The sequence below is a fragment of the Parambassis ranga genome, chromosome 14 (assembly GCF_900634625.1).
Source record: "Parambassis ranga chromosome 14, fParRan2.1, whole genome shotgun sequence".
Taxonomy (NCBI): Eukaryota; Metazoa; Chordata; class Actinopteri; family Ambassidae; genus Parambassis; species Parambassis ranga.
In genome coordinates, this window is record NC_041034.1 from 7,002,833 (window position 1) to 7,026,908 (window position 24,076).

The 24,076-nt window shown below is 40.9% G+C and overlaps 1 protein-coding gene across 1 annotated transcript in view; it reads right to left on the bottom strand.

Annotated features, from left to right (window-relative positions):
- The window catches only part of gabrb2b (gamma-aminobutyric acid type A receptor subunit beta2b), a 42,217-nt gene extending 19,765 nt beyond the window's left edge, over positions 1-22,452 (bottom strand). The window contains exons 1-3 of the mRNA XM_028421199.1: positions 22,365-22,452; positions 21,720-21,787; positions 1,805-2,025 (exon numbers count right to left, since the gene is read on the bottom strand). Coding sequence (XP_028277000.1) covers positions 1,805-2,025; positions 21,720-21,787; positions 22,365-22,437 — 362 coding nt within the window. The 5' untranslated portion in view covers positions 22,438-22,452. The remainder of the gene's footprint in view (positions 1-1,804; positions 2,026-21,719; positions 21,788-22,364) is intronic.
- Between the last annotated feature and the right edge of the window lie 1,624 nt (positions 22,453-24,076).

A 24,076-nucleotide genomic window follows, 5' to 3' on the forward strand; every position in this document is an offset into this window, starting at 1 on the left:
GAATCTTATTTTTATCATCTCTCCTGAGATACATTTAAGGTTTTTATGCTTGTTGATTGAAATTTTAGTGCATGAGAGGGATAAGAAACTTCCCCTTTTTCCCCGGCAATTATTTCCCGTTGCTATTACTTCCTTCTTTATCTCTTCCTTTTGTCAAAAAAAGAATTTGATTGCTCTTTCTTTTCCATCCCTCCACCATATCCACCAATTATCCACTATTATAATGTGAATAACAGAAGTGGAATAAACCTGAAAAAATTCTAACTGCTGAACACTGGAGAAGTAAAGTTAGGTTAAGAAAAAAGAACATCGATGAAGGTGACCAAGAGTTCTTTCTAATTCTTTTTTCAACACCTCCCTTCTCATTCTTTGTCTTGTTTTTTTTTCTCAGTCTATTTAATTCCACTCTCCCCTGGCTGTGCCAATTCACTGCCATGATGGTCATTAAGATGTTATGATTTTCAATAACTTTTTATAGAGTTTGGACTTCGGAGGCCTATTTGCAAAATGAACTGATGAGACATCAGTGAGGTGCGAAAAGTGCGCTGTCATCACGTTAACTTTGAGAGGTTGAAAGTGGAATGGCTCAATCAAGTTATTGAGTACAACGGGAGTTTTGTTTCTGGCATCTGGAAACAGCTGGGTGTATCATATTAACATATCAAATATGCATAAAACTCTCAGCTTGGTGAGACATTTGGAATATCAAATGAAGCTGCCTCCCTGGAGAACATTTACAAAGGAAAGACCTGATGTTTTCATCAGGCTACAGTCCTGCAGAGATGTCAACAAACATGCGCAATGCCTGTGTTACTAAAACTCATCAATCACACTGTACAATGATCACCATTTTTGGGTTCATTAGCAGGGAGCATAGATAAGAAAGTCCAACTGAAATAAGAGTCACTTAAGTTTTCAACCGGCATTATAATCCAGCAGATATACCACATGGCTGTGTTTATGCCAATTGACCATATGGACATATTGCCTGACAAATAACATTGTGTTATGTTGATACTCACTGAACATAGGATTGTATTATAAAAGTCCATGTTAGGAGGTAGGTTGTGGACCACACCAGACTTTGAGACTTCCACTCACCCAACCCTATTCAAACTAACGATCGTGACAACAGTTATCATACGGGCCAATCTGATTCAGATTTTGACTGCTTCAAGCAGGTGTAAGCATTCGACATGGAGGTGACAAGCTGAGCTGAGCAAGCAACCAAATACACCAACCAAGCACAGTGTTCTGTTAACTGTCACAGTAATGTTTTCAGTTGTTTAATATGCTGCTGGCTAATTAGACTGCAAACCAGTGTTAACTGTGAACAAAGAAAGATTAAAAAAATAGAAAGAAGTAATTTTATGTTTTTAGCACCTTTATGTTTTTTTGTCACTGTTGATGGTAAATTAATTATGTAGACACTATAAAAGAGCTAAATTCAGAGTTATAGAAGTCCTGATGATGAGGTCACAAGTAGGTCACTACATCAAGATTATAATTTTGGCTCGGGGGCAAAATTGCATCAGTAGTTTCCTTCATCTGGCTCTAATGAGCCATTAGCTGACTTGGTCCGATGCAGCAATCATTGACTCATTGTTACATTGAAGCTGTGAGAGATGTGTTGTTTTTCCCTCCCAGGTTGTTTTTGTGATTTTAAAAATAGAAACAACACTGACAAAGCATTAACTAGTTTGATGACATGAAGTGGAAATTAGTGCATCGTAGTCTCTCAGTACCTTACTTGTGTGTCCGTTGTGTAAGTCAAAAGTGTTGTCTCAGTAGATTAAAATCTCACCTTAGACCATACAATACGGTGCCATCCGGGTGCAGTCGGATCATTCTGTTTTTCACCGTGACACCGTGGACAAACGATTTCTTGTCGTTGAGAAAGTAGGTGTCAGGGACCCAGAGCTGGTCAGCTACCCGGTTATCTAAGGTTAGGTTGAGGGGGATCTCAGAGTAGGACAGCCGCTTGTCTCGCCAGGCCTGCTGGAAGTACATTGTCAATGTGTAGTCCTGTAAGTGCACAGACAGGGCCAAAGAAGGACAGAGTGGGGAAGAGTGCAAGAGAAAGAAGAGGAGAGGAGAGATGGAGAGAAAAGAGACAGTTACTCCAGAAAAAAGCAGCCAGTCTGTAATACTTTTGCACTCCAACCGCTCAGATTAAACCAGACTAGGCTTTAATATTGGATGAACTTCACTTTAAAGCAAATGGAACAGTAGCAGCACAGGCCGAAAAAACAAAGCAATAGGGAATTTCTTCTGTTCATAGAAACATGAGGTTAAAACAGACAGTGTGAAAGAGTGTGTATGTGTCAGAGAGTAAAAGAGATAACACAGGGACACAGATGGTTAATGTCTGACGTGTGTTTGACGATGAAGGGTTACAGCATACATGTGTGTGTCTGTGTGTTTTTAGTGTGCATAATCCACACATATATACCCAGAGAAGAGGAGTAGGGAAAGACAGAATATGTCTGTGGATTGGGCTCACTATGCATAACATATTCACCCATTTTCTTATGTTTGTTCAGAGCTACAATGGTTAACCATCCAATCACATCACATCAACAGACAGTGCAGTGCTTTGCATAGCTACATTCTAAAATTACTGGGACCAAGTCAAATCATCTCAAATCAATCTGGGAACAATGGGTCATACAAAAGGCAAAATATACTGCAAAGCATGGTCATGTACTCTATGAAGATTTCATATTGATGCTATCAAAAGGGCGGCAGTTTGCAACCACTTAGTCGGGAGGACAACCGCTACTCAAAATCATTCATCCCCTCGGCTATTAAATTGCTCAATGCTGAGTAGTAATTTTTCTATAGTCAGTTTTTCAGTGCCAATATATTCTAAGTACTCATTTATTTTATTTAGTATGATGCTCAGATCTCACTATACTCTGGCTCTTTACACTTGGCGGTTGCATATGCATGCTTCGTATTTATTTTATCTGATTTTTGATCTTTGGTGTCTGCTGCTGAACAGACTGTATGTGGGCTGAATGAAGTTGACTGACTGACTGACTAGTCAGCGCCAAATAAGAGGTGATTTCTGGGTAATTCTTATTGCAAGCATACAAAACATAACATTTGATTTTATAAGGAAATTTGTATTCCGAGCATACAAAGCATAGAATGCCTGTGATTAATTTCACAGATGGACGAGAACACATTTTCTTTACTGTCAGATGCGTGCACACACACACACACACACACAGACACATAAAAACCTGAAACACATACAGCAGGTTAATAATTTATAAAGAAATAGGAGTTTGATAAATTGCAGTGAGATTTCCTGACAGTAAATCTAGGACACGTTAAAAACAGTCAAGCCAGCAGTCAGATGCTCATGTGGCTCACTGTAAGTAGGAAGCCTACCAATCATCCATGAAAAACTAAGTTAAATAAACTTGCTGTCTCAGGGAACTTTTTGTCAAGACTGGCACATCCACTTCCTGGCAAAGAGGCTGAACATGCATTTTTGAATATGCCCGTTGGCTACAGATCTGACATCCCACAGCACCTTGGGAACTGGAGGCTTGGATATTGACTGGATGGAGTCAGGGAAATGGGAGCAGCTTCCCTCAGTAAAGTCCTTGTTTGACTTAAATAGGTTTAGTCATGTTGTTTGTGCTGTGTTGTATATGGCTTGGAGTGCTGACAGGCGTAGGTTTCTGCCTTAAAAAAAAGATAAACTGTATTGTGGCAATTGTAGCGGACTTGGAATGGGAACAGAATGATTTGAGTAAATTCAGGGTCAAACACTGGAAGGAATTATTGAAATGACAGCCTGTTTTCCACATATGAAAGACACACTGGGATATCTTATTTAGGACAGCTAGAAGACAAACATTTCAAGGGCTACGGAGAGACACTGCTGAAAACACACACGGGTGTGGAATTCTAGATAAAAGGACATGAAAATAAACTCATAGTTTGCCTTTTTCATTTTACAGCTAATAACTGCAGTGGTCTGATATTTGAGTTGAGATCCTTGACTTGCATGTGCTGCCTTCCAAACACTTCCATCCCTCGCTGGTGGTTATGTAACAGCTCACACTCTGCTCTTTCTGGCATGCTGTGTACTCCAGCACGTGTGGCTGGAAAGAGATGCTTGTTGCCATGCCTCCTCCTTAACTATCTCCTCTGTGCTCATCAATACGTAGCATCAAACAGGAAGGCTTTAACCGTGATGTATGAAACATCAGCAGCATCACATGGATCCCTTCCACTGTGGACACTGACATCTGCATCCTGTCTGGTAACATCATCTTTTTTAACAATGACACGTGTAGCACACATCATAACGAGGTGTCTATCCACTCTGTCAATTGTCATAGGATCCTTTGCAATATGTAGCAGAAAGGATTAGATAACAACCACTGTGATCGTGTGCATTACATCACATGCAGCTCTGACATGCATAACAGGCTTTACTGATAAATTCCATCAGCTATTCTGGCATATTGACAATTTAAACGTACTCTTAAGTAGCTGAGAAAAGTTAGAAAGAAAAGGTGGTGAAGGAAAAATGGTGTTAAGTGACAAGGTGAGCATTTCTATAGTCATCCCTAAGAGCCCATTACTGTAGGGCTATCTAGTTGAGGAAGTCATGGCTTTACCTTGTGGGATGCTGAAAACTGTGGCTAGTTTACTGTGAACATAAAGCTCTCCTCAAAGACAGCTATAAGTCTGTCTCTCTCTCTCTCTCTCTCTCCCTGGAAGATGGAGGTTGTAAATCACCAGAATAACTGCAGCGCGTGTGTGAATGTATGTGCAAGGGAGGCTGTCATAACAACAGTCATAATGAGCATCAGTACATAAACTATGCGGGAGAGAGACAGAGAGTGGGATAGGACTGGAAAAGAGACAGAGAATGATGCGGGAGGAGCGATGTTGAATTTATGAGTTCAGAATATGCTGTGCTCTCAAACTGCCAACGAGAGGACAATACATAGTGATCATTAAGTTCTCACACTCAAAACTACAAGATCCATTAAAACTAATAACTGATATCTAGCTCCTTAGCTCGTTTCATGGTATCATCCTTGCTAAACACACACAAGTTAGTGATAGTCAGCTTATTTGTTTTGTTTTAGTCAACACATACATTAAGACGAATGTATGCCACACTTTAACATTTTACCCAACTGCATCATATACGATTAATATGTCTGCTCAGCAGGGTGACACATGGGCACATCATCATCAATAGCTTGCACAGGTGCACTCCACCGCCTGGAGGAGAATCTGGAGCTCTAAGATCATTTCTATACATTGTGCTGACGCTGTTCACCTGGACTGCCGTCGGCACACACTGCTGTTATTGAGAGCAGTACTGTCATCACCACACTGCAGCAGCTTGTAGCTATCTCAGCAGCAGAGCTGTAAATGGGATCTAAAGTAACTCCTCTGACCTGCTCGTCATGTCGATTCATCTGAACATTCATCACATTCCTCACATTCATGACATTATATACATGTTTTTTTTGCCTGCATAGACTGAATACATGATCTCTGACAGAAACCCATAGTGAAGTATAGAGCCATCTACATAAAGTTTCCAAAAGTACATCTCCAAGTCTGTGCTTCTTCACTGAAAGGGCACATTTTACAGCCAGAGTCAGTGTGTGGGCAGATTTCTCAGACAGAGGCAAAGAACCCAGACATTGATACTTCTATATAGCATATGCTGGGCCCGTCAGGCCTTCAGGCAGGCAAAATTTCATATTGGCATTTCATGTCACGGTTATTAGAGATTGAGCCTAATATAATTTGATCCTTATTGAGTTATTATGTTGGTAAGCAACCATCTCTCATTGCTTAAATAAATAACATGTCACATGCTTTGCTTGTCAGGACTTGTCTGTGCCATTAAAACCCTCTCAGCATGTATAATCCATAGCTATCTCAGCTTCCTGAAATCTGTCTCCCAGGTAGATTAGCAATGAATCAGTACTTGTGGAGAACAAGAAACAATAGGAAATCAAAACAAACCAAAAAAAAAGATGCTCCAGCTGTCCACTCTGACCTCATCAACCCCACTCATCCTCCAAGCCGTCCTGTCCGCTAACCCTTTACATCTCATCTCCACCCCCGCGCCACATGGCTTCACTTGGAGTCAGGAAAACATTAAAAACTGATTCTGTTCTGTGCTGTGAACCATTAAACCATCTCACTTGTCCTATTAGTCCTCTTTGATTTAATAACATCCCACATCGTGATAAGTTGGAGGATCAGGTGGTAAATAAGTAAATGAAAGGCTGAGAAAAGCAGGAAAAAAGAAAAAGTTGAGGTTAATTTGTGTGATGAGGTTTGATTGTAGGAGTACAAGGTTAGGCAAGGAGAATGGCTTAAGTCTATGGGGAGGGGAGAAAAATAAGGAAAGAATCAGAATGAGGATGACTAAAAGGTGAGTCCTGGTTATATGTCTATGTCTCTGGTTATATATTTCTTCCCACTACCCTTGAAGCCTGTTTTTCAATTGAGAGATGTGGAATGGTGCGGCGAGTTTGCTGGAAGGGATGAGGTGGTGTGGGAGGGTTTTATAAGGGGGGGGTGGGTAAATGAAAGGCATTGGAAAGCTCAGTGGAGCAGTGATGCAAATTGCTTTGATTCTCACAGCTCTTCACTTGCAGTCTCTGATTTCAGCACCAGCAATGTTCTCCCTCTGCTATGTTTTCTCCCCTCCTCTTTTATCCTTCTTCTCATCTGCTCCATCCATTCAGTTTTTTTCCCCTTTCATGTTATTTTTTTCCCCCCATTTGATCCTCCCTCTCCATTTTTTTACACCAATCGTTTTCCTTCTACTTCTCCCTATAGCATCTCCCCTCTTCTTTATTCCCTCTCTGGGTATAGATCTTCTCAGATGGGGCTCCTGTTGCATCTAAATAGATGCATGTGGTTTAAAAATACAGGAGGTGGGAATACACTTGAGGTGAGTGTGAATAGCTTAGATCATTACCACTAAAACGGACATACCTGAGGGAGCTGTCTAGAATACATGACAGGTGGTGGATCGGACTCGAAGGTTTCTGAATGACGCCATTAAGGGTTCAGATTTGAATTTTTTCCCCTCACTTCATCACTTCCATCACATCCAAATTCTTTGCAAAAATAATAGACTTTTATCAATACTTTGACATGCTCTTGATGGTTTTGTTGAGGTATATGATGCTTGAAGAGATTTCTATAGTACCCTGACCATGAAGCATGAGGCTGAATCCTACAGCAGCCTGAATCTTCACTGAGCCTCACTCTTTCAAATCCTCCTAAAGGAGGAAACGTGATCCCTCCACCACTCAACCATATGTCTATACCACAGTGTATCATCCACCTACTTCAGTTCTCCCAAAAAAAAGCCCTCCAACAACAAGTGTTTTTTTCAATTTCCTGTCTCACATGGTCCTTGTGCCATCAGCGACAGTGTTATGAGGAACCTGGCATAGGGCACAGCATTTCCAAAGAGGCCTAATAATAAACATGCCCATCCCCGCAGAGCTGAGTGACATATATTCCCCCAGACTGTGGAAATCTGTGCACTGAGTCCTTAGGATTCAGCTCTGTATCTGGAACAGCTTGTGCACTGCATGTAGTAAATCGGTGACAGAAAAGCACACAGGGTCTGCTGCAGGGGTTTTATTTGGCCTGTTTGCTTCAGAATAAATAGTGTTGGTATTATTTTAACAGTCAAACTGACAGATGATGCAAAGAAAATAAAAATATCTGAGAGCATCTATCATACTCTTTAAAGTAATTAATGTACATTAATCAAAATTATGATCCATTAACAATTACACTTAGCTGTTCAAGCTTAGCTTACTTGCTAATGTTTTAAATAGAATAATTAGTACCTGTGTCAATATGACGTTGATCATCATAAGACTTATGCATTGTGTAAGAAATAACAAATGGCCTAATGAATATAAGCAGTATGTTAAAATCTCTACATATTATAATTTAATTAGTAAAAAAAACAGAATTAGATGGTCATCCAGCCTCTAGCTGTCTCTCTGGTTCATATACAGTTTATTGTAATCACACTAAAGATCAGGTGTGCATAGGGTGTTGTAACTGAAGAACTGCAGTAAACCATGTCCATATTGATGTGGATTTTTTAAATTTTGAAGCATTTAAAATTATATAAGTGGCTCATGTTTATTTACAGCAAAAATATGCTTTTGATGTGCTGTTTGGTCCTAAAGATTGAATTTCCATAAGGGCATTACTCTGACTCTTGGTCTCAGTACATTTGTTTTTTTTGTTGTATTTTTCTTCCCACAAAGCCATTTCCGTAGTTTATGGCATGTCGGAAACCATATGACGGATTTCAATAAAGGCCAGACTCTTGTTTGTTTACTTGTACTTTGTGTAACCTCCATTTCCAGCACACGGCTCATGTGTCTCTTACCTCCCTCTCTCTGTGTCTCTCCATCTCCCTTTCCCTCCATACTCTTTCATCATTTACTTTGGCCTGGACATAGCTTTCAAGAGAGCTCGCTGAAGGTGAATCAAATTTAGAGGAACGTTTTTTTTTTTCCCGCCCCTGAGTTCTCCAAAGCAGAGGTTCACAGCTTTGCCAGTTGGCAATCGTGCAGCTTAACTGAATACATACAATTTATTAGAGTCGATTGGAACATCTGCAGGCCCTTTCGCGTCCCTGGAGACGAGTAGAGTGGAGTGGCAATTCAGAGAGGGTGCGGCAGTGGGGAAGGGAGGAAAGGGCAGAGCAGGACGCAGATTATTAGGGTGCTTTTGAATCCCAATGGAAGACCAAGGGGGAAGTTGATGGCGTTTTCAATCTTAGCTGTCATTCACATGAGATGGAAGGTTAGCTGGCCAAAGAGACCACGGAAAGGAATGAGCCTGTCTCAGTGCACGTCATTTGTCCTACTTACTGCTTCCACAGAGTCATGTGTGTATGGATGTGAAGGGCGTGTATGTGTATGTGTGTCACATCACTCTGTGTGTGTATTGTATGTCCTGTGTGTCTGTTTGACAACAAACTTGCTGGTGTGATTATGGGTGTATTCATGAGCTGTCCTTTGACTACCCTACATTCACAATGCACATACAAAAAAAACACAAGTTTCCACTGGCAAAGTCCCACCACTCATGCATAATGGAAGTCTGAGGCGAACTGAGGAAAAGCTGCTTGTTATTCAAACCACCAACTACCAAAAAGCACACAGCACATGTACACATAGTCAACAAAGAGATAATGAAATATATAGACACATGTGGATCGATAGCACATATAGAGCTTCAACCAAAACAAAAAAAAAGGGCGATAAACATACAGTATATCTAAACCACAAATCCAGTTTATGATTGTGTCTCCGAACCTTTTTTCTGTCTGTGTGTATAGAGTTGTGTGACTCCTGATTTGATGGCCTGTATACAGTATCTCCTTGAGCAAGGACACCCTTGAAGAAGCAATATCTCCTCACAGTTGGACTGACCTACAAGAGACGCGGGGCTTCTGTAGGGGTGTCAGCTACAGGGTGTGTGTGCATGAGTGTGTGTCAATGACATCCAAGTAACACTAGAAACATATTATTGTGGAAGGTAATTCACAACAGAACCTACTGATATGAGCAAATAATGTTTTTTTCTCTTTTTTACAGTAGGGACCATGAAGTTTAAGGACTATTTATTAAAATTGGCTTCACTGAAAATGATTGGAATTGCTGTGTGATGCTGTTGTAACTGGCCCAGTCTTTTGGAGGAAAGTGCAGGAATATTTGCAAATAAAGTCCTACACTGAAAGTTCAGTTGGTCATGGTGGACTGTGAGAGATCCAGATCACCTTTCACTTCTCTAAACATCAAGTGCAATTACAATCACCCACACAAGTTAATAATCCTACAAGTGCATCTTTTTTTCCAAAGTACTCCTCATTTGACTTCTTTAACCGACTGAGAAAGTCTTTGCCAGATTATCTTTGCCTTTATTTTTATTGTCTGACAGCCACTCTGACATTAAATTAACAACACATTTCCCTCTTGATAACAAGCTGTGCAGACCCAGAGACAGACATGATAAACAATAAGAGAACAAAAACCTTTACATAACTATGCATGTCAAATAACAGATCTTAAAGCTTATCATATTTAAAAGTGTAGTTTCTTTGCCTTGGACCCACCTGAGCTCCACACTTTTTATTTTGTTGATGTTTTGTTTTAAATTTCAATGTTTTTTTTGTTCATAACTTAAAGATAGACCCCTTATAGATAAAACAACTACTAAAAAATACAGCTGATTAAAATCTTCTGCAACATTTAAAGGTAGGGTAAGAGATTTCATTCTGATGCACTTTTTGTTAAATTAGTGTAACTTCTCTTTACAATCCGATAGCAACCAATTAGTTTGGCAGTTTCTCTTTAAAACGAAGAATATCAATCATCTGTGGAAGCTATAAAACTCTAAAAACATCAACCAATCCTGTGAGACGACCCTGCGTGGAGTATTGGCTGGTTGTCACTCTCTTCCTGCTCTGCACGCACCAGAGAGGTACATGCATGATGGCCGAAGTCACAGACCACAGCTCGTCTTCTGGTAATGCGCGTCCATGTTATTGGGAGGCGTGGCTTCGGGGTGAGCTCTCTTTCAAAATCTGGCTGACTCTCACTGAGTTTTTAAAATCTCCTACCATACCTTTAACAACTAGAAATGGTGAGTGGAAAAAAACAAACACTAACAGACCAGGCCAAACTTAAATCTAGCTATTGTTTTTTCTTTGTCTTTTATTTGTATTACTTTATCACATTTGACAATATAAAGCTAAATAAGATGGAAATGATTTTAAGGTTTATTATTTAGCATAAGTGCTGTTGTAAGACTTTAATAGCACAGCAGACAACTGCACTGATTGATCTCAGCAATATTTTCCTGAACAAACAATTCCAAGAATCAAAAGAGAGGAGGAAGAACAAAGGACGTTCTTACCTAAGAGTCTGTGATGTGACAATGAAATGTTATTTTTTCTGATTCTGCACAGAACAAAACAGGCATTTCAACTTGAATATGCTCAAAAAGATGATGCTTTTTTATTTTTCAATGTGAAAGAAGTGACAGCAGAAGTAAGCCATGAGCATCGCTGTCCGTCTCAACACTATCCTATTATCGGCTCTCAGCGTCATGTTCGGTTGCTGCGAAAACCAATCCACACCCGGCATCTCTCCTGTTTGGCCATTATCAACTTCTTGTATTTTGACAAGCTGTGATAAAACAGAATCTACTGCCATCCTGTGATCCACTGACAGCTGGCAGTATGAGTTTCCACGCACTGTGAAATCTGTGTGTTAGTGCCAGACATGAGCCGGATCACACTGACCTACAGGACCCATGATAAGGGCTGTGATGACGAGAGAGTGCACGAGAACTGTGGGAATAAATCTATTCAGCTTGCAATCAATATATATTGCCTAAAAATAAGCATTTATCCCAGACAGACACAAAATGCTACATTTGTCTTCTTGTTTTGTCCACATTGTCAATATTAAAACACATCAAAAAAAAAATACTTTCAAACAACACAGACGTTTGTTTCCAGGAAGTGTTTATGCTGTTGTATACAAAACGAGCAATTCTTTCGATCATTCATGCATCCAGCAGATTATTATTGGTCAATGCAAACAGGTATAATTGATCAAAACACAATCCGACAAAGGAAACCTGTGAGTCTGTTTGTTGCTTTTTCTATTGTCCGAGTAAAATCTTAGAATCAAAATAAAGCTAAGTCGGGACATATTATCTGGAAGTTTATGGGACCATTTCCTGTTTGACAACAGACACTACAGCTGAATGTACACTCGCACAAACACGTCATTTTGGTCTCTGTTAGGTCAGTGCGAAATGAAGCAATCTCACTCTACTCACACTTTATGGGGTATCATGCTGAGTGTGTCAGTCTGAACATGTTACCTTGATTAACAATCTAAAAATAGGTCCCACACAGTGATGAGTGTTATCCCCTGTACACACTGAGAGGAGGTGCTTACTCGCTCAGGTATGAAGGAAATAAAGACGCTCCTCTATCAGTCACATCCTTTTTATTAGACACATTTATGAGTGGCTTCGTCTTTGTGAAGTGACTTTATCAACTCTGGCTTCTTCGTGTGACACACACTTTCAATGACACCTACTGTGCAATTCTCATCCTTAGAAATATTTGTGGACAGTAAACGGTTAATGTCAGAAATAATGGAGCACTTTTAATTCATAAATAAGCTCCGGGCCTGGAGCCATGTCAGCATATGGCTGAAAAGTGCTCCACACTTGTCAAAGGCAAATAGCTGTCAGTGAACATTTAACACTGATTAACATTTGAAATTAGGGCGATTACACACGCACTGAGCCTTTGGTTTAAGGCTTTTAGTAAATTTTAAGCATCAACTTCTGACATTCCTTACTCAGTTTCCCAGCTTGTTCTGACACGACTTTACTTGGAAATAAAAGCTACACACTGTGTTTGTTGTGAGAGACAATCAGCACTGAGGTGGTGCACAGATTAGACGTTTTAAAGGATTGCTTCCCAGTTGTTAAAGTCTGATACATCACGACTGGCCTTTTAGATTTTTGTTTGCACGTATGTTTTTTTTGTTCTTTCTGCCTCTAAATGAGAGATTGCATCTCTTGTTTCTCGACCGCCTCCCACTGTCAAATCAAATCAAAGAACTTCATCTGTCCCCTGGGGGCAATTTAAGGCACATGAGCAGTTTATGCAGTTAAAACAATAATAACACCGTAAACTGAATGGAGAATGTATTGTAGATACCTGCTGTGTGTCTATCAGCCTAGTTACCAGATGTGCATGAAACACAATCAGCATGATTTCAACCTGTCACTCACCTCAAAAGCTGATTTTCAGGCCAGCACAGGGACTGACCCCCCACATGCTGTCTTTACTGGGTGATATCAAACTATGATTGCTTTTGTCTCCCACTATAAAGTCATTTTCAATCATCAGCAAGGGGGGCTCCAGTGCTAACAGCTACTGATTCAGTTCAGACAGTGGTTCCATATAGTCTTCTATAGTCAAACAAATGCCACAGAAACTTTGTTCATGGGGTAGAAATAACCTGTCATCCTGATAACTGTTGATTGTTTGACTGTCAGTGGGGGTGTGTCTGAGTCAAAATTCACCTTCCCTGTGTTATTTTATGACACTGGCATACATTTTTCATCTACTGTAAGTTGCACCAATTTCCATCAGTGCAGATGTGTGCTTCACTCTCAGCCTGCATCCCAAATTTGAGCCTAATTATATCTTGACATGAACAGCTAAACAGCTAAACCAAAACTTTTAACAGGTTTTAGGAAGCAAACACACACAGAAATAATACAGAGGGGCAAGCAAGCTGAGAGATGCCTCCTGAAAATGTAAACTAGCTGATTAACCCACAACTCTGTCTAATCCGCCCTGCAGCAGGGCCTTGTGTCATCATCGGACAAGCAGAGGAAACAGGAAAATAAGAGAAACAGACCATGGAGAGAGAGGAAAAGAAAGGGGGGGTAACATTTAACAGAGATGTAGTCAGGTGCAGAAATGATTAGCCTGCAATAAGCGAATGGCACAATTGCAATATGCTGCTAAATCTCCATGCTCTGCCCACTGACAAGAAAACAAGATGCTGTTAGACCTACAGCTGCAGGGAATGGGCCGCTGTCTGAACATCCACCTCATCATTCACTGTCACAGGCTGCAGTGAATCAGATGCCTAACTAGTGAGCTTGTTTAACCTGGGGGAATTGATTACACGCCTTCCTTCCCCTGACATTTAGAGCTGTGGTACTAATTGTACAATAAGCAGTGTCTGTAACATTAATAACGATCTAAGCAGTACATCTCGGCTGTGTGGAGTATGATGGGTGCTTTTTCTCCATTTATCAGTGTTTGATTAAGTTTGAAAAGAAAATCAGATTTTAGTTGTATAGCAACACATTGATCGCAGTAGTGGTCAGATACTTGAAGTTTTTCCTTCCACACCAAAGTGTAGCTGCAGGGATCTTGTATGGCCTATTGAAGTCAACTTTTAGAGGGCTTGTGTTTTATGTCATATCCAGTGTGAATGTATCTCCATGGTTTGTTTGTTTCCTGTTTTATTCTGTAAGTCCCATTCTCCTTGTGTATCCCTGTCAGTTTTACTTCCCAGTGTTGTCTGTGTCTGGGTGTCTTCCCTTCCCTTTTGCATTTAAGGTGTTTGTCTTCCCTCACTCTTTGCCAGATTGTTTTGTGTTTCTGTTTAGCCGTGCATGCCAGCCTTTTTGGAGTTCCCTGTGGATGACCTTACCTGTTTTATGGATTGCTCTGCCTTGGTTTGGTTTGTTTTTGTTGGTTTGGGACTCTTTGCTTATTCCTTGTATTTTTGTGTTTCTGCTCTTTTTTTAAGACTTATTAAAGCTCACTTTTTGTCCCTTGAGTTTGTCTGTGTTTGGGCCAAACTTTAACTGAACTTTTTCCTGATGATTTCATCATTGAAACAATATTCTAGCAGCCTTTTGTTCAGTAGGTTAACAAGATAACATTTGCTAATTAGCAGTGATCTACAGCTACAACAATAGCCTTAAAATGCTAATATTTCACATTGGTTTTGCTTTTATTATACCATTATGTCTGGTGCTTAGGGATCATTGTAGCTGCTTCAAATGATTTTGAGACTGGCCAGTCTGAACAGTAGAAATTGTGCTGCTTCTACTACTGTTAAGGAAAAAAATGAAAGGACCATCAAACAGTGAGAGAAAATATCAAAAGCAAAACAAATAATTATCCAGAGAAATAAAAAGAATGAGCGTGTGACAGGGCTGCAAACTATGCTGGAACATTTCACAGAGCAAAGCTGTGAGACCAAAGAAACCAATTGTGTAGAGGCTACTGATGTGATACCTGCAGTGAGAACAGAAATAATGGCATTCTAAAGCTTCACTCACCATGTACCCAGACATCTTTGTACACACGGCCTATGAGACCCTGACTACACAGAAACATCCTCCCTCCTCTGCCCTCTCAGCTTCATCTTACTGTTGTCCAAGCTCCACAGACCTCTTGCAGGTGTGCATTCCCTTACCTGCCCACCAGCCACTGCTCTTGAGTTTTATATGTATCTCAGTTACCTGCCATACTCCCTTTATCTGCAGAAACTCCATTAAATGCAAAGTACATCTACCAAACTGCAATGTTGTTTTTCCCCTTAACTTCATTCTGTTCTTTGTGTCTGTTCTTGTTTATCTGACCATCTGTGCGCTTGCCTTTTTATTCACTTCCTGTTTGTGTCTGCCTGTGTGTTTGCCACAACTGATTGACATGCTGTTAGCCCACCTGTTGACCATATTAACTGAGTATTAACACTAATATATCAATTCAGTTTCCCTTTGCAGTTCTTATTTGATTTTGGTTATTTAAAGAGAGAGAGTGTTTTTTTTAGCAATGAATGTGGCGCTCAGTGGATATTTAGTGAATTAGCACAGTGTATAGGGGATTGACTGAAAGCTGCAGTGCACATACTCATAAGGCTGTCATTAGAAATGGCTCATTCAGGTTACTTTTTGAAGAACATTGGATTAGATGTGTTTAGAGAAAGCCTCCTATGTTTGCAGAATGTAATCCACATAAGTATGCTGCAGACAGGCAGGATCCAGACCTGCTTCCATCATAACTCTATCTCACCTCTTGCAGCATTATTTTACATCATCATCCTAAAATAAAAGACTGTGAAGTGAACACAACTAAATGTCAAGCTTTGTGACTGTGCCCACGCTAAGTGCAACGAGTTTTATTATCAGAGCTTATTAACGTTTCAGTCCTCACACTGATCTAATGTAGGGTATGTCACATTGTTATCATTTTTATATACTTTTTTCTCATTTCCCCCATTTGTATTAGGTCATCCAGCTCACCACCATCATCATCATCATTTACATTAAGTTAATTGGTATTGCCAAATAAGCAAACACCTACCCATATGTTATGTGTTGTCAAGGGTGACATGAACGTCCTCCTGTCTGTTTACAAACAACCCACTTCATGTCTGTCCTTTTACAGGATTCGGGTGACCCCTGACTGTAAATAGATGACTAAATCTCTATAGCGCAGAACACATATGTGAAGTTAATAGTGTAAATAATGCAGGTTGGAGAGTGGGATGTTTCAACATTCTGTTCAGACAACTCATCTGCCTCTCATCACCCCCTCCAATTTCCCCTGTGTGTTTCCTCTGAACATGGCTGCTCTGTATTCGTATGTAGCTTCTGTCTGGCTTTCATGTTTTTTTTTTTGGTCTGTAGATTATGTTGTTAAAGGTAGGGTAGGAGATTTCATTCTGATGCACTTTTTGTTAAATTAGTGTAACTTCTCTTTACAGTCCGATTAGTTCAGCAGTTTCGCATTAAAGTGAAGAATATTAATCATCTGTGGAAGCTATAAAACACTAAAAACATCAGCCAATCCTCCAGGTGGACCTTGGGCGGAGTATTGGCTGGTTGTCACTCTCTTCCTGCTCTGCGCGCACCAGAGAGGTACGTGCATGATGGCCGAAGTCACAGACCGCAGCTAGTCTTCAGGTAATGCGTGTCCATGTGGTTAGGAGGCGTGGCTTCAGGGTGAGCTCCGAGAGAAAGGGGCGTGTGTTTACTTTCAAAATCTGGCTGACTCTCACTGAGTTTTCAAAATCTCCTACCCTACCTGTGTAGCAGGGGGTTGCCAGGTACTTTGGTTTGAAAACTTAGTGAAAAGAATTATGAAACACACAAAAATACAGGGTATAGGGTAAGTGCAGTGAGAATATTTTGTCACCATCGAGTCACCATGTGTCAAAGCCTAATGATGGAAGGCTAAGATGGATGGTTGAAATAAATGCTCCCTATAATGTGTGAATAAAGAGAATCTTCTGTCATCTATATAATTGATGTCAGGGCTCTTAAATGAGACATCACAGAGATAGAAAATACATAAAGGTAGCAATTTACACTTCTACAATAATCTACAAAAATAATCACTTTGCCAGACAGTGATGTACAAAGCTCCAGTCTCTAACTGCATCTTACGTGCCACATTAAGATGCACTTTCCTTCTTAGGGGGCTTTTTAGTGTCCTTTAGCTCACTGTTTTGGTTTGACGCTTCAGCAAATTCACAGTTTCTTTTTTGGGTACACTTTCTCTCCTTGTTATCATTAAAAAAGCTTTTAAAAACCACTGTAAGAAACCTTTGGTCAAGCTTGTCCGTTCCTTCTGTTACATAATTCAAACAGCTTCTTTCCTGGAGGCTCTGTTAACATACCAGTTTATGAAGAAACATGACTGGAGACTGGTGGGGGAATTAGGATTTCTGAATATATGTGTGTTCTAGAGACAGAGACACGCAGAGAGAGCGTACATCCTCACCAGAGACATCCTAAGTGTACAAGGATGTCCATGTCTGCCCTATATGCTGGTAGGCCTAATATAGACTGGGGATAAGAGAGGGTCACTGTCACTACAAGAGGCACTCTAGAGGACTCTCAGCAACCAAAAAAAAAATATTTTAAAGTAGGACGCTATCACAACAAATCCTATATACATTCAAAGTGATAATAGCTATTGCATGTTTTCAAACTAAGCACCATTCTGGTGGCCATTTGTATTCATAGCTTTCCCCATAATATCCAAACCAACAAAAGAGGCTTTATTAATATCTTAAAATGTACTTGTCTAATAAATATTTAATCACCCACGATAACATCTGGGAACTGAGGTCATTCCACATTTGCTCATTAGCTTGTTATGAGTTTTAAATATAGAGCTGATATTATTTTAATAGTTTGATGGGTTATTTAACAGCAGGACAAAAAAAAAGGTGAAATGTCTTCACGTTTTAATGAGTTTAGCACATTTCTTTTATTTATTTCCTTCTGAAAAATGGAAGGTGCTTCAGACTGTGATTCTTCACACATTGCCTCTCACACTCTCATTAGTTACTGTGCAACCATCATGGAGCAGCAATATAGAGATAATATGACCAAGACTGCAGTGTGTGCCCAGGCAGAAAAACAGAAAATAGATTTGCTGTATTCTGTTATGAACTTAGCTTAAGTTGTGGTCTTTACATTAAAAATGATTTCTAGCATCTATTTGATTATTACTTTAATGTTTTTTTCACCAATGGTAGAAGAGTTTCTGTTGAACATGCAATTGAGATCCATCTAAATTAATACTGACTTGATCAACTTATTGGCTGATGTCAACTCGTCAGTTAACTTTGTGACTACATCAGCAATAGAGTGTTTAAGGTGGCTGCAAAAGAGATCTAGGCACAATAACAAATGCAGACATAATATCATTTTAAGCTCTTTAGCTCTTAGCTTCTGGATGAGATATGCAATACTGTATAAGTGCTTCCACAATCTTTCTTCCCTTTTGTTATCATACGCCGAGCAATAATCTCTCACCTTTCAGCCAGCATCCATTACGATGTGTCAGATTTGTATAATGTATATAGGTCTAGTTTTCAGTTCGGTCTTTATGCATTTACAGAGCAGACATGCCAAGTAGTGGAAATAACTGGGTACTAAAATGGGGGTTTCTGAATTTCACAGTCCTTCTTCGGGAATCAATAAGCTCCTCTTGACCTTTATGTGCATCAATAATGGTATTTCTGCCTTTTGGAAGAGGGTGAGAACTCTAGTTCATCCTCAGACTGGAGTATTTCTCCCCTGTGAAAACTGCTGGCTTAGGATTCAAGTGTTCAGAAGCTCAACCAAAAGCAAATATGGAGACTTAAATGGCAACGAGGCAAAGTGCATAAAAAAGAACTGCTGTGAGTAATGAAATCTACAAATGCCTCTACATGCCTATATTTTCCATTCTTTTTAGACCAGTGCCTGATTTAAGGCTTCCAAAGCCACTTGCCTTGGGTTAAATGTCTGACATGACATTGGTATTCAGTGTGTGCGTCCCTCCCTGTATGTCCACCTCTGAGTCACGCTGAATGAACTCTCGGTAGCACAAGGTACATGACCTTCATTCCAACACCAGCAATGCTGCTGGCTCTCCACATGGTAACTTGTTAATGTCAGAACTCTCTCGCTCCTATCTATCTCTGTCTCTTTCTGTCACATACTCAGAGGTGAAAAATGTGACCCTTAGGTTTTACACAATCATATCCTATCCCTTTCCACCCTTTCAGGCTTGGGACTTTGGCTCTGACACCCATGAACAAGTGACCTTTAATGTGTATGTAATGAACACCAGCCATTTCCTCCTCAATCCATGTCTGGCTCCAGGCCTAAATGACATGTGGTGCAGTACCATACGTGCTATATGACTAAGAAAAGCTATCGATGCACCATTTTATCAGCCAATCAGTCATCCCTTGCTACCTTTTATAGAGGCTTAAGACCTTAATAAAAGTTAAGGAAGCTCTTACCCTGCAACATGCTCAAATCTAGACTCTGCATTTGGACATCATAACTGCTTATGTGACAAATACCGGAGAGGACTACATGTCCTCTGGGCCACTCACGCTTGAAGGCTTGCATACTTAGTTTGGTGACTCATCCAAAGTGAGCCAGAGGCCTATGTTGTTTCTAAATGGGTTTCTGCTCTCTGACATTGCTAACAAAGTGCTAAAACAGATGGTTTAAGAAAAATCTCTTTGCAGGTCTTCATTTTAACGGGCGAAGTCAAATGTATACAAGATGTCACCTGCTTGTGTCTCTGCTTCTAATGTGGGTCCTCCAACAGAGAGTAATGGCAAGTAATATATATTCTTAACACATACCAAAACATGGATGTCCTGATCTGACAAATAAGGCGCTGTTGGATACATCCCCTCTGTGACATCTCTCCATTATCCTCAACCCCTGTGCCTTATCTGTTCACTAAAGAAAGTACACAGTGCGGTTCTCTCCCTGCACCAAAATAAGTGGCAGACAAAGAGCCAGATGGGGTAGAGGAAATGGAAGAAAGGAAAGTGCTTCTACGCCAGCTGCTATCCTGAAAAGTGGTTACATTTATAGGAAGGAGAGCAGATCAAAGATGGCTGAAGACCATTACACACACACATGCGCCCCCCGTCTTTCACGGGGTTCCAATGGGTCAGGTGGTAATGACTCCCCTTTCACATTAGAGGGTGTTTAGCAGGCCAAACCTAACAAAGAGAATGGGATGATCAAAGAGGCTGTGTGGCTCTGGCTTTGTGTGTTTGGAAGGGATTTTGTTTTTGTTTGGCCATCTGTGTGGGTGTGTGTGAATATACACCCAAGTGTTGACGGTAGAGTAATGATGCTAGGATATACTCATTTTTTTGTTATAGGAAATGCAAGTAGAACTGGAGAAAACAGTAAAAAAGAACACTCTGGGGGGGGGGGGGGGGGGGGGGTGTTCTGTGGCCATTTCACATAAAAATGTTCTTGCTTTTGTTGAGGAAAGCTGTGTATAAATTGGATTATAGTTCTTATTCTTCAGGTGATTTGGCTGTAGATAGAAATAACATCTTACATAAGACTTGTATATGATTCCTGGAAACACACACACACATGTGAACAAACACAATACAAGCCAGCATTCAAGCTGCTGCTTTGGGTACAATGTGCCTTTAATTCAGAATTCAAGGCCACTGTGAAAGCCTCTGTAAGGCTTGCATGATGTGTATGAATGTGGCAGTGCTGGTCTTCTGAGCATACATATACATGCAAATAGACATAGCATCATCCCATTTAATCTCTGCGCATCCACATAGCAGCACAAAGATAACAACATGAGCAACAGCCTTTGGGTGCTGCTGCCAAAAATATTCCACTCCGTAATCATTCCCTGACATCAAAACATGACTCACATCACAGCTCAAAAAAATGCCAAAACAACGGCAGTGGCTGCACACATCTGTACAAATTATGCATTACTTGCAAACGAAAATGTGTCAACTTCCCACAATGGAGGTCAGCCACCGGACGTGACAGCATTAAAATACAAATGACAATGGAACCGATCAAAAGCTCATTCACATGACTATAAATGTAAATTCATGCTCACCTTGTCAACTGTAACACAAGTGTCAGGAGTGACCTTCCATGCTGATAATATGCACCCTTGTTGTTTCTGAGATGCAGTTCTACCATCTCATCGCTAGGAGGTGCACTTGTATGAAACTTAATCTCCATTTCTCATATCCACAGCTCTCACATTCTCCCACTGTCACTATTTCTGGGCAAGTGCTCATTAAACCAGCTATGACAAACAATCTATTACAGTCCCCATGAAGAAATAAGAGCAAGATGAAAGAACGCATGAGATTACTCTGGTTGGGATTATAACTTCCCTCTATGAAGCGTGGATGAGATGAGCAAATTAAAAATTCTATCCGCCAAAAAAATCATTGATTTTGTCAAGTTAGTGATGCTTGGCTGTGCAGCCTCTCTGCTCAGCAAATGAAGCAGCTTATGAGACCAAAAACAAATCGTCCATCTATCTATGTCAGTCAATTTCAAAGCTCCCCAGAGAGTTTATTCCATCACCCCTGACATACAACGATCACTGCCTTCTCAAACCCACAAGTCGATGCCCGTGTTCGAAGAAAAGCCACATACACACAGCCCTGCGTAAAGAGGGGTTTCCCCGGTGGTTTTGGTAGGTATTTCCCTTGGTAAGTTTACGCACAAGAGGGGTCATCGAAAGAGAATAGCCGTCCCATTGAGAAAAAAAGAGGTGATAACGGCCTACTTACCATATTGACTTCTGAAACCATGTCTATGCTGGCTATGTCTATATTCATCCCTACTCCAACTGGCGGACCTGGGACAGATGAGCAAAAAGAAACATGAGGTGCAGCCCGAGTAACACTTTACTAGAAACGGTTAATAATCAGTACGTGACGGGAACACAGATTATCACTTTAGCTGTTGTCAGCCGTATAACAGTTTATAGTGTTCATTTCGGGTGGGATTAGACAGACTGACCTGCGGTGAAAGTGCTGGTGTCCCCCTCCCCTAAAAGTTGTTGACATAAAAATCCCCCCCTGTCGCACTGCATGGATATAATGAAGAATCTAGACTTCTACTGCTCTAAAATTCCAACAGATATGCTGTGGGTTAAGCACCTTTTTAACTCTACTGATTTTTCCTTTTAATAAACGAGCTGGTGTCATTTACCGCATTCACCACTCATATGTTCTCCCATTCCATCGGTGTGTTTTGATACGTTCTGTATCATATAAACTGTCACACCTGCACAAGCCGATAAGAAACGTGTCTTACTTCCCAGGATTTGCATACACACTTGCGATATCGGCGATTTTAGTGTTAATTTTAAACACTATCCTATTATACTGGCTGACAATGCGTAAACTCGACCAGAGTTTGTGATAATTTACCTCCGAAATCTGGCCTCAATCGTATATCATAACCTTTCAACAGTCTATCCACCGTTTCTTTCACCAAAGACATATTGCTAGGGTCACTGGCACCGACACTACAGAGGGGAAAAAAGAGAGAGAAAAGGAGCACAGCACGTGTAAATACGAGACGTTCATGGAGGATAAGTGTCCAAATATTTTTCATGCCGTCTGTAACACAGTCACACTTAGTAATATGAGTGGAGCATCCTCCCGACCCCTTTCACTTACCTTTGGGCGCACACCACAGCCACAAAGATGGGGAACAACCACGCACAGAAGCCCCTCATTCCTCTTATTCTGAACACTACCATCATTCAATTATGAGTTTTTCCTATTTACTGAAGACAGACGAGGTCCAACTTATTCTTGCCAGTGCAGTAATTCCAATGCCGGGCGCATGCGTATTCCGGACCACAACATCAAGAAGCAGCGCCGCCGCCGCTGCTGCTGCTGATGGTAGTGGCAGATCCAGACACGGAGAAAAATTTAAAGGAGAATCAAGACTTCGAGTTACTCTGGTGCACACGGGGGGTTCCCCCTGTTTGTGTTTATACACCCAGTGTGACTGAAAGGGGGGTGAATTGTGAAGGAAGGGTCGGTGGTTCGAAACCAAACGAGGCAAAGAAGTGGAAGATGTGGGTGCGGTTGTCCGTTTCCATTGGCTCTTAAGAAAGAACTCGCCTATAGCTGTCCCTGAGCAAGGCACTTAGCGTCAGTGAGCTAATCGGGGAGTCCCAGCTGAAGTCTGGACCAGGCAGGCTGTGTGGATGTGTCTAAAATAGAACTTTTTTTTTTGCGCAAAGCAGAGCTGCCACGAACTTCACTTTAGTTTTACGGGTCATGATCAGCAACACAAACTTTCACTCTATTAAACGGGGACTAATCAAGATCTGTGTATCATATTTGCAGGGAATTGGATATGCGTTTTATTAAAATATAAATAACAAATTCGCACATAAGGCAGAAAGGGGGCACTTCTCCAGCGCAGCCACGGGACTGGAGGAAGAAGCTGGTTCACAATTTGGCAGCAAAAACACAGAGTTCTCTGTCCGTGGTGCTGAAATCTGTAAATCCAGCCCCCTCCTCTCTCCATCCCTCTCTCTCTCTCTCTTTAACACTATCTATTGTGCTCTCTTCCTGTTTCTCTGCTGCACAAAAGTGTGGGGCATTCATGCCATACATAAATGCATCTCAACCCCGCTCACGCATCGATCTCAAAGCATTCGGGCCTCTTACGAAAACGTGTAGAAGCGTGGCTTGATACTCTGAGAGGCTCGGTGCCAATGTACTGCCTCGGGGTTGGAAGCGAGTTGCATGGAGAAGAGCAGTATGCGCTGAAGCCTACACTCAGCACATCTCTCACAGCCATGCACGCCTGTAGCTCCACGCACTGCTAAGCATGATGTGCGCCGCTGTGTAAACTCGGACACGAATGGTCATGGATATGGTGGGATCAGAGGCGGATGTTGTAGCAGTGAGCCCCGTGCAGAGGTCCTACAGTGACTCCTCTGACTGAGAGAGGAGGGGGGTGGGCAGAGTGATTCTACCAGGAAGCTGCTGAGTGTTCTTCACTGTAAAAGGCACACTTAAAAAAATCATATTGATACTATTGATTTGGCCTTCCATTAAATTATTAAAACAGCAACACGTGTTCTGCGTGAAATGTGACCTGATGGGGGCGCTGTACA